The sequence below is a fragment of the Papaver somniferum genome, unplaced genomic scaffold, assembly GCF_003573695.1.
Source record: "Papaver somniferum cultivar HN1 unplaced genomic scaffold, ASM357369v1 unplaced-scaffold_150, whole genome shotgun sequence".
Taxonomy (NCBI): domain Eukaryota; kingdom Viridiplantae; phylum Streptophyta; class Magnoliopsida; order Ranunculales; family Papaveraceae; genus Papaver; species Papaver somniferum.
The window spans coordinates 3,055,307-3,069,476 of record NW_020624377.1 but is presented as its reverse complement, the minus strand read 5'-3'; the positions used below and the strand labels follow the sequence as shown (position 1 = coordinate 3,069,476).

Sequence of the window (14,170 nt, the reverse complement as noted above, 5' to 3'; positions counted from 1 at the left end):
ATTTTGAATAAATGTTAGGAGCCTTATTAGGAGGTGGAAACTGTTGTTGCATTCTATTAGAAAATCTGACACTTGTTGGTTTAACTTGTTGTTGGATAGATTGAGGTGCAACGGGGGATGGTAAAATAGGTGTAGTAGTTGGAGGTGTATTTGGTTGAGCAAAAGAAAAACTCACGGGTTGCTGTTGTGGTTGATAAGATGGACCATAACTGAATTCCTGTGGATCAACAGGGACAGTTGATCCCCTTTCACCTTGATTACCAGAATAAGAATTATATGGCCTGGCAGCTTTATAATAATTCTGATAACGAGCTTGGCGTGGGGTCGCTTGTCTGGTAGTATTAAGTACTCGCCTTTCCACCTTAATAGCTTGTTGAATCGCCTCAACCATGGTAAACACTGATTGTGTCATCCCTTGCTGAATTAAGTTGTTTAGACCGTCGATAAAACGAGCAACCAATTGCACCTCAGTTTCATTCAACTGGTTACGTGCAACCAAGCTATAAAATTCATCTACCTATTCTTCGACAAGTCTAGCTCCTTGTCGACAGTGTTGAATCTTGATAAACAATTGTTGCATATATTCATGAGGGAGAAACTTATCTCTTAATAAATCTCTCATTCTCTTCCAAGTACGTATTGGAGGTTTGTGAAAGTTACGTCGATCTTCACAGATCTTATCCCACCAAGCTGCAGCTCCACCTTTTAGCTTATAAGCAACTAATTTTACTTTAGAAGAATCAGGTACTTCCATGAAATTAAAGAAAGATTCTACTTCATAAAACCAATCCAACAATTCCTCTATTTGTAACCCACCATGAAAATTGGGAATATCAGCTTTTAACTTGTATTCTGTTAAAGTTCCATAAGGATTAATGCTGGATTTTAACCTTTTGTCATCTTCCCACTTTTTTTCTTCTTCGGCTTCAATTTGATCTTCATCTTTATCACTGTGGAGATTCAAAGTTGCAGGTTTCTTATAAGGACTATTAAGAAAGCTCTCAAACTATTTTGTGAATTTAAGAAATTGAGAAATTTCCTCAGGAACATGAGTAGATTGAACAAAAGGATGTTTTTTTTGCTTTAGGAGTTTCACCATCTGCCTTTTCTCCTTCTCCTTTATCATCCTCTTTTTTTCCAGTTTGCTTTGCTTCATCTTCTGTATCATCAGTTAACTTAGGCATCTGCAAGTCACCGAGACCAACATGTTTCCAAATTTTGTCTATACACTCTCCATGCATATCAAGTCTTGTTTTCAACGAACTTGTAACTAAATCAATCTTAGTGTCAAGCTTATTTTCTAGAGAAGTAACGTAAGTTGTAAGTTCAGTAAATTTAGTCTCAAAAGTATTAAAGGACTTCAGAATCTCTTCAAGATCAGCCATTAAAACTGTACTGAAAAAGTTTTAGGGTTTTGAGTTGCGGAAACGTTGCTAGGATCTGTTTCTAGATAAAAATCTAAAAACTCTGTCGAATGATACCAACTAGTGTAGAACGATAGGAGAAGAAGGCAATACGGAGATAACAGGTGTTGAGAAGGGAAGAAAATGATGAGAAAACAGAAGAACAATAGGGTTTGGAGATGAGAAGGATAGATAGCTTTGAAAGAGTTGTTTTAATTATAACTTGATAATAATAATGTGTGTTACAAGAACTTAATAAGCCTATTTATATAGGAATGAAAAGAAACTAAAAATAGAAAAACTCTAAAAGAATAAAAATAAGGAAACTCTAAAAGAAGAAGTTCTAAACTTGTAGCACAAGTAAATCAAAGTAAAAGTAAAGGATCAACCATGACAGTTGATACTGCGGAAGGGGATCAACTGTGACAGTTGATACAACATAAAGGGATCAACTGTCATAATTGATACGAAACTATTGGATCAATAGGGACAGTTGATCCATTGAAAACAGGTAGATGTCCTACATCACATATTCTCAACGAACTAGCTAGTTATCCAATAAGTACTCGTACTCCCATTCCAAAGACACACAAAATGTACTTCCTTCAAAAAAAAAATGTTACCTGGAAATCAAAAGGGCACTCCTGGACCGTAAATAGAAATCAATAGAGCAATTCTTGATATTTCTGCTTGAATATAAATTGCATGGCAGCATCGTCAGTGTTGTTGGATGGAAATGTTGACCTGAAGTTCACTTCTGGAGAAGTTATTGCTTTGGTTAATGTCTGGCATGTTCCAAATATAACGAGAAACTTAATTTCTAGAGGCCTTATTCATAAACAAGGGGTTAAGTTAGTTATTGAGTCGGGAAATCTTTTACTGTCCAAGAACAAGGTTTTTATTGACAAGGGATACTGTTGTAAAGGCTTGCAACGTATGGGTTTAATAAAATCTGATTCAAAATTTATATGATTTCTTGGTTTGTAAAAGAAAAAAATTGGTGATATATATCAAGGATAATTGTTGTCAATTATGAAGAAAAAAAAAAAAGAAAAGTCTAGTTATGTTGTCGAGTCTCTTCATTAGTGACATGGGAGATTATGACATTCATCATTTTCTTGGACTTAAAAAAATTGCATACCAAACCCGGGCCAGGCCTAATAGTGATCACGGAAACCATGAGGAAATATACCAAGAAAATAATACAAGCAAAATGTGCAACTGTAGCCAAACCAAAAAACATTACAGCAGTTGCCAAATTTAAAGGCAAACATAAAATGTCCGAGCGTGCATGTACTTTTGTTAGAATGGTGAAACTCAGAACAAAACACAATTTCCTTGTGGTTTGGTGTTTTGCTCAACCGATTTGTTACGTAAGAAATATACTTCACATAAAGATCGTGTAACACTATTTGTTTGGTAAAAAACTCCAAACAGAAACGCATGCCTTGGGGGTGTAGCTCATATGGTAGAGCGCTCGCTTCGCATGCGAGATTCACGGGGTTCGATTCCCCGCAAAAATTAAGAGACTGGATAACCATTAGGTCCATTATTACTACACCTAGCTAGCAGGACAAACTTTGAGTTTTCACCTTTTTTTCTTGAGAAAAATACGGTTTAGTCCAAAATTTCATCCAAATATACTAGTTAGTCCACACCCATTCAACTAGGTACAAATTAGTCCTTTATTTATTTGAAATATGGAAAGTACACTAATAACCCTTCATATTACAATTTAGTCCAAATATCTTAAGTTTAGTCCATAGTGACTTATGATGACGTCACCAATTTAAAAATAATTTAAAAACGATTTATCTTTCGATCCGCTTGTCTAAAATTCACAAACTTTATATATTCGGAAAACTTTTTTCGATAGCTACAAAAAGAGTACCCGTATGACTATATAATTTTCACTTCATTATTTGATGTGTACAAAAAAAGCGCACCTGCACAAAATTTTCAAAAGTTTATGCATTCAGTTTTTCAATGAATTGGTCATTCATATCCACTCTCACACCTACTTTTTCATGGAAAATACACTGGTGCATCAATATGTACACCCCTGAAAAACATGCATGAAACCGTTTATTTATAACCACACGTAAACCTACTTTTTCATTGGAACAACACAAGTGCACCAATATGTACACCCCTAAAGAACATTCATATATAAAATCGACCATTCATACCCACACATGGACCTATATTTCATGGAAAATACACCGGTGCACATATATGTACACCCATACGAAGCATGGAACAAACAACCATATTCACCTACAAACTAATCTATTTCATTGAATTTACATAGGTGCTCTAGTATGTACACAACTATCTATTGTATAAACATAACATGAAAACTCAGATGGATTTGAACCATCAACCTCCACAAACCTTGTGATAGATTTGGACGCTCTACCATTTTGAGCTTGTGAGTCCCTAAATTAGATGCATAAAACGATAAAAAAAATTGATGCCAAAGGTGCATCAGGGTATGATATATCACTTACACACACTCTCCTCGATGTGTATGTGATCCCAATATGGAATATTAGAAAAGAGAGCAGCAGTGATATTAGTGCAATCTTGCTTCAGAACTGCATAAATTTGTGAGCTCACTATCTGAGGACACACAATGGCAGAGAGATGGTCCATTTATTTTCAATTCATAATTATAATTATTATGTAAATAAATTGGGCTTGAAACAAGATAAAAAAGTGAAGCACGAACAAACAATGAGTATTTTGCTCATGTAGGAATATTTTTGAAAGATACCTCATTATTATTCTTCTCCACTTTCTTAAGCTCCCTCGAAAAGTACCTAAATACATAACAAGCGTGCTATTAAAATCATCTCATGATGCCGAAAAACAACTTAGGGTTTCATCAAGAATTAGTTTTCTTATATTTTTGAGAGAGCACAATGATGTACAATTATGTACACACCTACAAAACCGACCATATATTATTGAGATAGCACAATGATGTACAACTATGTACACACCTAAAATTCAACTGATCCAACAGCATACCCACACAACAGGTCATATATATTATTGAGGTTGTACAATGGTGTACACACCTATAAAAATCCAACAAATTCAACATACATACCCACAAAAAAGGCCATAAAATCATGAGAGAGCATATTGGTGTAACCGCTTACAAAAATCCATCATTTATACCTATAAAACATGCATATATTATTGACATAGCACAGTGGTGTACAACTATGTAGACCCCTATAAAAAAGTTAAAAAATCCAACATCTATACCTACAAAACAAGTCATATATATTATTGAGATTGTACAATTGTGTACAACTATGTTTACGCCTACAATAACCAAATAAATCCAACATACCATACCCAAAAAAATCCAAAAAATATTTAAAGAGGACAATGATGTACAACTATGTACACACTTATAAAAATCCATCATTTATACCCAAAACATGCATTTTTTATTGAGGTAGCGTACAATGGATGAAAAAAATCTAACAAATTAAACAATCATACCTACAAAACAAGTCATATATATATTGAGATTGTACAGTGGTGTACAAACTATGTACATACCTATAAAAATCAACCAAATCCAAGGCCATAAAATCATGAGAGAACACAATGGTGTACAACAATGTACACTCCTATAAAAATCCAACATTTATACCACAAAACATGCATATATTATTGAGATAGCACAATGGTGTACAACTACGTATGCACCTATAAAAAATCCAACACTTGTACACATTAGTGATTTCCCTAATTTTTGGTTTCTAATTTTTGCACAAATACAACTATGTACACCTATATTATCAACACGTGGACAAATAACATAACGTACACATTAGTGTTTCCCCTAATTTCTTAGACATCAAAATGAATAACACGTGTAAAACTATGTACACCTAAATAATCAACATGTGTACAAATATGTACACATTGATAATTCAAAAACAAAATGTGTACAAACTAGTAAAGCAAGTGTTTAAAGTATTTGTAGATTGAGATAAGAACTTGAACTAGTGGTCTCTCTAACATTTGATAGTCTCTCTAAATATGTACACATTAATAATTCAAAAAAACAAATAAAAAAAATCTACACAAACGAGTAAAGCAAGTGTTTAAAATGATAAGTGTTTAAAAACAAAAGATGCAAACTCAAATCAGATGTTAACGAAAAAAATGTTTGACATATTAACCTAGTCATAAACAGGTAAGCAAACACTTGTAAATTCATCTGACAATTGACAAGAGTATTGGAATCATTTCTCCAATCAGGTAGCAAAAGTATATACACCCCGGAACAACTTTCTCTCAAAAATTAAGGACATTACATATAATGATAAATAAAGGTTCAATTTTAACCCCATTTTCTTTAAAATAAAAATAAAAATTGATTGTTCCTCCGAGAAAAATCTTTTAATTTATTAGAACATTCATCTCCGTTGGTGTTAAAATCAAACTGTGCTATAAATGCATAAAGCGAAATAGAATTTAGTAAAATCTTAATGGATTAATTCGAGATACCCACAGGAGTTTGGCACATTTTTCATCCAAAAGCTCGACAAAGGCTTCTTGATTGAAACTTAATACCGAAAGAACTATCTTCCTTCTTCGTAGGCATAAGTTTATCTATAAGCAGTTTGATAAGAATAATAGGACCAAAATTGTATCAAAAGACATAAAACTAAACCCAAACATTTGAACTCGTCGATGAAACCAAATCTGCAATGGGAGAACAAACACATGAGAGAAAAAAGGAAGTGTAGAGTGCAAAACTTCAGTTAGATGCTTAACGAGTTGATAGAAGCTGTTAATTCCACCAAGTGGCATCATAAGTGGCATAAACTTTCAATTCTACCAAGCCAGCGGGACATACTTTAAAAAATGATATGTGGACACATTTCAGTTAGAATGGAATAAATGATATGTGGACATACTTATCTAATGTTGGTCCAGTAGTGCCATGAAGCAGCATCTTGCAATTCAATTGGTTAACTTAAGACAGTCAAAATCATGTTACTCCTTTTTCCCAGTTTTAATTACGTGATCAATTTGGCCAGTGTAGAACAAAATTCTGCACAAGATATTTTGCAAAAGAAATGGTTTCCTAATTCAACCATTTCTTTAATAAATGGTTGGTAAAATCCAAAGGCAGTACCCACCTCCTTAATAAAAACAGAGCATACAAAATTATGAAACCAAATTATTCACGGACAGACCATACCTTGTTGTTGTTAGGGAAACATTTGTTCTTTGATGATTCGAAAGGGATCCCACTGATCCATTGGTATATTTGACATGACAATGTACCTCTAACATATTCTTTTGCTCCTTAAAACCTATTTAATAAATCTTACACCATAAACCGTTGTAGTTTCTCTTCGTACAAATCTAGCTTTTCCTACCATAAACAAGATTTTTTGAAGTATCAATAATCTAGTTGCAAGTAAGAAATGGTATAATTGACCATTAAGACTGATAAAAAATGGTGTTGTCGTCATAATTAGTTCACGTGAGATTGCACATACACAAATCAATCTAACGGAACCATGAACAAACACCATACATACACAAATTAAAGATATAAAACAGTAATACTTACAACAGGGTATGAATTTCTTTCTTATCCTTAGTATCATCGGGACCCCAAGAATATAAAATTGATGTTGTTGTTCGATAATAATTGTCATCATCGTTCTCATCTACATCCATATCGCCCCATTTTTCATGGGTTAGTAATTGTTCGATAATAACAGTTTATTCGGATCTAGAAAATTGAATAAGAAGTAGGGGAAATCAATCAAATTACATAAAATCAAAGGATAAGAGCAGTAATCTGAAGAACAAATTTCTGTGGAAGAACAACAACCGCCTCTGTTTTTGTTTCTCTCTCCAAAAAAAATTGAGATCCAAAAAAATAAGATTAAATGGTAAAGCTGAGAAGGGTAATTAAGGTAAGATTAAATGGTGGTATTTTGTGGATCAGCTGAAATTTGGACTAACTCGTCCAAAGTTTGGATTAAATTGTTAATGCGGGGAAATTTTGGACCACTGTGTACTAGACCTGAGATGAGTGGACTAAAATGTCCCAAGTCCAGTAACTTTTGGACTAAATGTCAATTTCTATTTTCTTCTTTTCTTTTCGAAGGCATTGAATAATGGTCCAAGCTATGAATAACATGGATCACATGATTCTAAATTATCAACGATAATGATTTATGGCGCCCATAAATCTGCATCTAGTGCACCCAGTATGAGCTGGCACATCAGAAGTTAAAAATCTCTAAACACCACGTCACCCGACAAGCAGTTAAGAGTAAAAATCCTTTTTGACTTTCACTGTGTATTCTCAGCCGTACATCTGAATCTATGGCATATATTTGATATACGAAATTTCTCAAATCCAGTAATATACCGCCCAAATCTCAAAATCTAGTAAATATACCTCCTAAACACAGAGACCTAAAGGTCGCTCCATTTCCATCTTTTCTCTCAAGGAAAACAATCAGTTTTACAAGATTCATGAGGTTAACCACTCGATTTGGATAGTACAGAGAGGTAAGAAATTTGATCATATATATTTACGTCTTTGAGTTTTTTCTTTTTATCATCTTGGATACCGATTTTCTTGTCAATAATGTTTATATGATCTAGGGTTGAGTTGTTGAGACTTCCATGTGATTATCCATACAAATGGGATGCTCTAATAATACATTGACTGTATTATAAATATATTAGATAGAGTACATGCATACTCATGTATATTGACAATTGATTACAGTAGTTGAAAAATCAATGATTACCATGCTTTATGTATATCTTATTTAGTATGTTGTGCTCTTACCATGGATGTTTTCTGGTTAGTTTGTTGTACATGGTAGTGGGAAGTGAACAGCTTGAATTGTGTCACATTACAGATGATGATGAGAATGTAAGGTAGATAACGATGTGGATTTCAAATTAAGTGAAGATGAGGATGAAGAGGGTGATGAATTTGATGGGACTAATAAGATCGATGACGATGTGGATTTCAAATTAAGCGATTCTGAGGACGACGAGGGTGATGAAAATGATGGGAATGATGAAGATTGTAGATATGGAGACAATGACATCTATGTAGGTAAAAATTTTAATTCCATATCTGAGATAGAATTAGCTTATAAAAGATACGGAAAGGAGACGGGATTTGCAGTCAGGAAAAGAACCCAGCGCAAGGATCCATCAGGCATTGTTAGAAGTGTTTCTTACTGTTGTAATAAGCATGTGAAACCTAGTGTGAATAGAAACCCAGCTAAACAAAACAAGACTAACAGGTGTGAGTGCAAAGCTGGATTAACTGCACGTTTAACCCCAGATAAAAAATGGGAGATTTCGACATTCCATGTTGCGCATAATCACATTGTTAGTTCTGAAATGTCTCGAATGATGCCTTGTTACCGAGATATCCCTCCAGATGTTAGACATCGCCTTGATGCTAATGACCAGTCAGTAATCAAGATGCGCGAAAGTTACATTTCGGAAGGGGATCAAGAGGAGGAATAGGCTCAAGAGAAAGAAGATGCACACATGGAACACTTTTAAGCACCCCTCATGAACAACGTATGACCCCGCCTCATGTACCGCATGTGGGAGAGGAGTATGTATCCCATGCGGGTGGAGCATACATGAGCTATCCCCATTGGAATTATATGATCTTGCCTCATGTGTCGCATATGAGAAATAATAATTCCGAACTGTATATTGGCAGAGCTTGGGCTCCGTATGTCGCACCCACTGTAAGTAGTTTAATCAATAATTTTTTTATTTTGTTTTATAAGTTAAGTTCTTATTTAGACTCTAAACATATTATCGCGGTTCTTACGTAGGCTAATACGATCGCGCCGAGGGAGTTCGGTAATGCAAAACCTTTTTCTTATATGGAACTGATGGTAAAGTGTAATCTTGTTTGTAATTTAAGTCTTCTCCTATCGTTCAATCTCTCTATGTGAGAAAACTTATTACTCATCAGGATTTAATTTTTACTGCGAAGGAATCACAATTAAACCATGGGAGCTGCAGTACTACATGACCAGATAGATGGTGGAAGATATCTAGATGAAATTACTTCAAGTTATAGACAAACAGAGAAGAGTTGCACTAACTGATCGTCAAGGGAATCTGTCTTTATAGTGCTTTAGTTGTTTGTTTTTCTATTTCAGTTCTATTTCAACAACTGATAGTCAAGGGACCTTTGTTTTTCCAATGCTTAAGTTATTTTTTTTTCCTGAAGTCAAGCTACTCCAAGTTATGGAACTAACATTTGATAACTGTGCATACGACATTTGAGAATATACTTTATGGTTCTTAATGACATTACATTTGCAATGATTCCAATTAAGCCTCCATTAGATAGTCCCTGCAACTGGGAAACAACTACAAGACCTGACAAAAATGTTAATCATTGTCTCCCCGAAGCTATAACATCTTCAGCCGTTTTTTTTTTCCTTTACCCATTTCAAATCCTTCAATTCATGGCCTTAAATTTCAAAGTGATAAATCACTCAAGATTTGTCATTAATTTACAGCCACGACACATTTTCTGCAAACTAAAAATAGCGAGGGAAAGAGCAGAAAGAAAGAAAAAAACATTAAAAAAGACCAAGAAGATAAACATGTTTATGCAAAATTATGTACTGACTACTATTTGCTCACTAAATGTTGCTACCACAAAATATGAAAAACTATTGCAGATTTGATTTTAGAAAATTCTAATTCCTCATTTGTACTGCATTCCTTTTCGTTTTCTCTTCTTCTTCTTTTCAAGAAGAGGACGAAACTTAATCTGTTTCTGACAGCACAAGCATATCCAAAGAAATAAACCTAAAAGATTTGTATTTAATCTAATCCGTCGATTCAGATGTACGGCTGAGAAAACTCAGTGAAAGTCAAAAAAAAAAAAATATCACTCTAAATGCTTGTCGGGTGACGAGGTGTTTAACAGGTTTTTTGCTTTCGTTGTGCCGGCTCACACTCGGTGCACTGGGCGCCATAAATCACGATTGAATTATCAAATCAGTATGCGAAACTTTTTGCAAAAATCTTGACCAGGAGAACCCCTGAATATTTTACTTTTTGAAGGCATGGAATGATTCAGGCTATGAATAACATGGATCATTCCATTCCACATAAAAGTTGTAAGCTATATATGACGCAAATCGTTTTCTCCAATTTAATAGGATTCTCTAATTAATTGCATTAATATTTGGTCGTCCTTTATTTTATACCATTTTTGTATTGCTGAGAAAGATTTTATACCATATTTGTATTGCTGATATTTGTACAATTAATCCAAAGATTTTATAATTAATTCAATTGAATTTCTTTAATAATAAAATGGTTTGCTCGAAAAGATGAAAACGCAATGTCTTATCTGATTATTTCATTGTAATTGAAGCAATAAAAAAATATGGGTGGAATAGAAAATGCCCTAACCCTTTTCATTCTTCTAACAATTTCTCATGTGTCCCTGCTACTAAATTCTGTCATTGCAGTTAATCCTAGCGGGTTTAGTATGAAGATTATTCATAGAGACTCTATAGAATCACCTCTATATCCAGGCGATCATTTGACACAAGAAGAAAGATTAGAAAGACTCGTGCAACAATCCAAAGATCGAGCACGCTACATTGGATTACAAATATCAAGTTTCAACAAAACAACAAACTCGATAAACCCCGATGTTGCACGCTTACCTCTAGAATACGAAGTTGGATCGTTCTATGTTGCATTGGTAGGAATAGGTACTTTTAGTAAGTTACTACAAACTTTCAAAAATTACTATTTAATGGTTGATACCGCTAGTGAGTTTATATGGACTCAATGCGAAGGTGGTGACTCCTATTTTCATCAAGACGAACCTTATTATCCTTCAAAATCTTCAAGTACATATGAACCTCTTCTTTGTAATAAAGATACAGGGGAACGTCACCCACTTTGCGTCCCCGAAAGATGTGATTATGGCAAATGTACTTACTTAGCACAATACGCAAGTGGCTCATCTTCCTTAGGAGTATTGGCTAAAGAAAAATTCACTGTAAATTCAGATAACGGTGCCCTTCAATCTTTCGATAATATTATCATGGGTTGTGGCTTTGTTCAGAAGGATTTCGATCGACTTGTTGGTGTTGGTTATAGAAGTGGGAACCCTGATGTTATAACAGGAATACTTGGTCTAAATGCAGGACCTAGGTCTTTTCTAACTCAATTAGGTCCTGCCGGAGAAAGAAAATTTGCACACTGCCTGATGCCATATACTTATGGAACGGCTCCAAGCACGTTCTTAAGGTTTGGTTCAGACGCGAATTTTGGAGGTGAAGGTCAACAAGTATCCACAACTCCCTTAGTTTCTTATCCTGCTAACCCAAATTTCTATTACGTGATATTACAAGATATTAGTGTAGGTGGGAATAGCCTCGGATTTCACCCAAGGGATTTCGAGTATAAGGCGAATATTAGAAAAGGCGGTTGTTTCATGGATTCAGGTTCTCCAATAACCACCATGTACGGACCTCACTTTGATAGAGTTGCGCAAGAGGTGGTGAGATATTTTCTGGTTCACGAAGGCATTCAACTTGTTCCGGCAGCACGTCGCAGTTATTTACAATTGTGTTTTAGAAAACCTAGTGAGCCTGATTTTAAATATCCAACAATGACATTTCACTTTGAAGGTGCTAATTTTTTACTCGACGAACCAGATACTATTTTTTCCATCACCGCTAATGATTTTTGTCTAGGTATTATTCCGCAACCAGAGCGAGTGCCATTTGATGTCATTTTTGGAGCAATGCAACAAGCTCGTAAAAGGATCGTACATGATGTTGGGGGAGGCTCACTCTCATTTGCTAAAGAGGAATGCCAACTGGGCTCATAAAGGGACGACGCAATCCAGCTAATAGCTAGGTTGTCAGAAATAACTGAAATAAGTGTGTCCCCGATTCAGGCTATGAATGTCCTGGGTCAAAGGTTCCGGATTCTACATTCTTAAATCAATGTGTAAAATATTTCCAAGAATTTCAGACTTGGGAAACCTCAGTTCTCCGTTAAATATTTAATGGTACATTTCCAAAGTATTGTTGTTGTGTAAACTTTTATCTGCAAATCTGTTCATTAGACCCTTCAAAATGAAAGTGAATTTTGAGACGTTCGAGAAGACTGAAAAAATTAGCGGAGGAACACGAGAAATGCTCCATCAAGAATACAAGATTGAAATCAGAAATTACTGTTGCAAATTGATTTGCCTTCTAATAACAGTTTTCATATAGTGGAATAAGTAGATACGGTTTTAAATAGATGGATGGATACTTTCCCAGTTTGTTAGACATATATCCCACATTTTCGCAACACATTAATACACAAGGCAAGAATGGGAAAGGAAATTAACAATAAATTCAATAATCGAAGTATAAAAGGATAAGGATCTCTTGTATCATCCAAACATGATAGTGAAAATATGGATCAGAAGATTCTTGATGGGAAAGTTGTTGCAAAAGTCTTGACCAGTACGTTGGTAGAACCCCGTGGAGGTTATAAATATAAAATAAAAACATACGTGAAATGTGTAATTTGTTCAACAATAGCGAGTCCAGAAAGATATTTTTCTTTCTCCTCAAAATGAAAGTGAATTTTGAGACATTTTGGGAAAAATTATCGTAGGAAAACGGAGAAAAAGATTGGTGATATACTCACATCTCCACATTTTAATCACAAGAAATACAACTTCTTGATTTAAGCGTTTAATGATTACAATCCTACCATTCAGTACATATGGACAATTTAGGTCAATGAAGTTACTGATTTTCGCTTATGTAGTCTTGCATGAGCATGACGCAAAAATCAGTAAACAAAGCTAGGACAAGATGTTTTGATGAAATGTTCCACACTTGATATTGTGGATTCTCATTCAATATAAAGAGCCGTATACGGCTATTATGACAGAAGATATTGCAAGATTGTATACCAAAAATACAAGATTGACAGACATTAGAATGTCGACATAATATGACAGCTATAGCTTAGAAGGATACAACTGTAGTTACTGCTTTGAATGAGTGAGGATAGATGTATCCTTAACATCCTACCTCAATTTGAACATGAGTTGTTGAATGTTCAACTTGTTCCTGAGATAAAGAAACCTTGGTACTGACAAACCCTTAGTGAAGATGTCAGCAACTTGGTCTTTAGTCGAGATGAACCGTACAAGAAGCTGCTTGTTTGATACTCTTTCACGCACAAAGTGGTAATCAATTTCTATGTGCTTCATACGAGCATGAAAAACTGGATTGGCAGTGAGATATGTAGCCCCTAAATTGTCACACCAGATTGACGGAGCTCTTACTTCAACACCAAGTTCTTTTAGCAAAGATTGAAGCCAGATTAGTTCAGAAGTTGCTATGGCTATGCCTCTATATTCTGCTTCAGTGCTCGACTTGGAAACAATTTTTTGTTTCCTTGCGCTCCAAGATACAAGATTGTTGCCAAAATAGATGCAGTATCCACTAGTGAATCGGCGATCATCGAGACTTCCAACCCAATCAGAGTCAGAGTAAGCATGAAGACTGATATCTGAAGATTTTCGCAAAACCAAACCAGAACTGTGTGTTTGAGATACCTGAGTATGTGTTTGATTAGCTCCCAATGCTCGATGTAAGGGTATTGCATGAACTGGCACACTTTGTTTACTGCGACAGCAATATCAGGCCGAGTGAGATGTAGATACT

General features: G+C 34.9%; 1 protein-coding gene and 1 long non-coding RNA gene across 2 annotated transcripts; one reads left to right on the top strand and one right to left on the bottom strand.

The window, feature by feature from the left end:
• Positions 1-5,827: 5,827 nt before the first annotated feature.
• Positions 5,828-7,223, bottom strand: LOC113336018. Its single transcript, XR_003353596.1, has 3 exons — positions 7,018-7,223; positions 6,640-6,816; positions 5,828-6,137 (listed from the first exon to the last, which is right to left on the bottom strand). It is a non-coding gene; the product is annotated as an uncharacterized LOC113336018 (long non-coding RNA).
• Positions 7,224-10,860: 3,637 nt separating this feature from the next.
• On the top strand, positions 10,861-12,324 carry LOC113336032 (aspartic proteinase CDR1-like). Its single transcript, XM_026582031.1, has one exon. The coding sequence runs from the start codon at positions 10,861-10,863 to the stop codon at positions 12,322-12,324; it is 1,464 nt and encodes a 487-aa protein (XP_026437816.1).
• The last annotated feature ends 1,846 nt before the right edge of the window (positions 12,325-14,170 follow it).

What these genes read in the sequence shown, in the direction of transcription:
- LOC113336032 (XM_026582031.1), top strand. Translation starts at nt 10,861, where the DNA reads ATGGGTGGAATAGAAAATGCCCTAACCCTTTTCATTCTTCTAACAATT.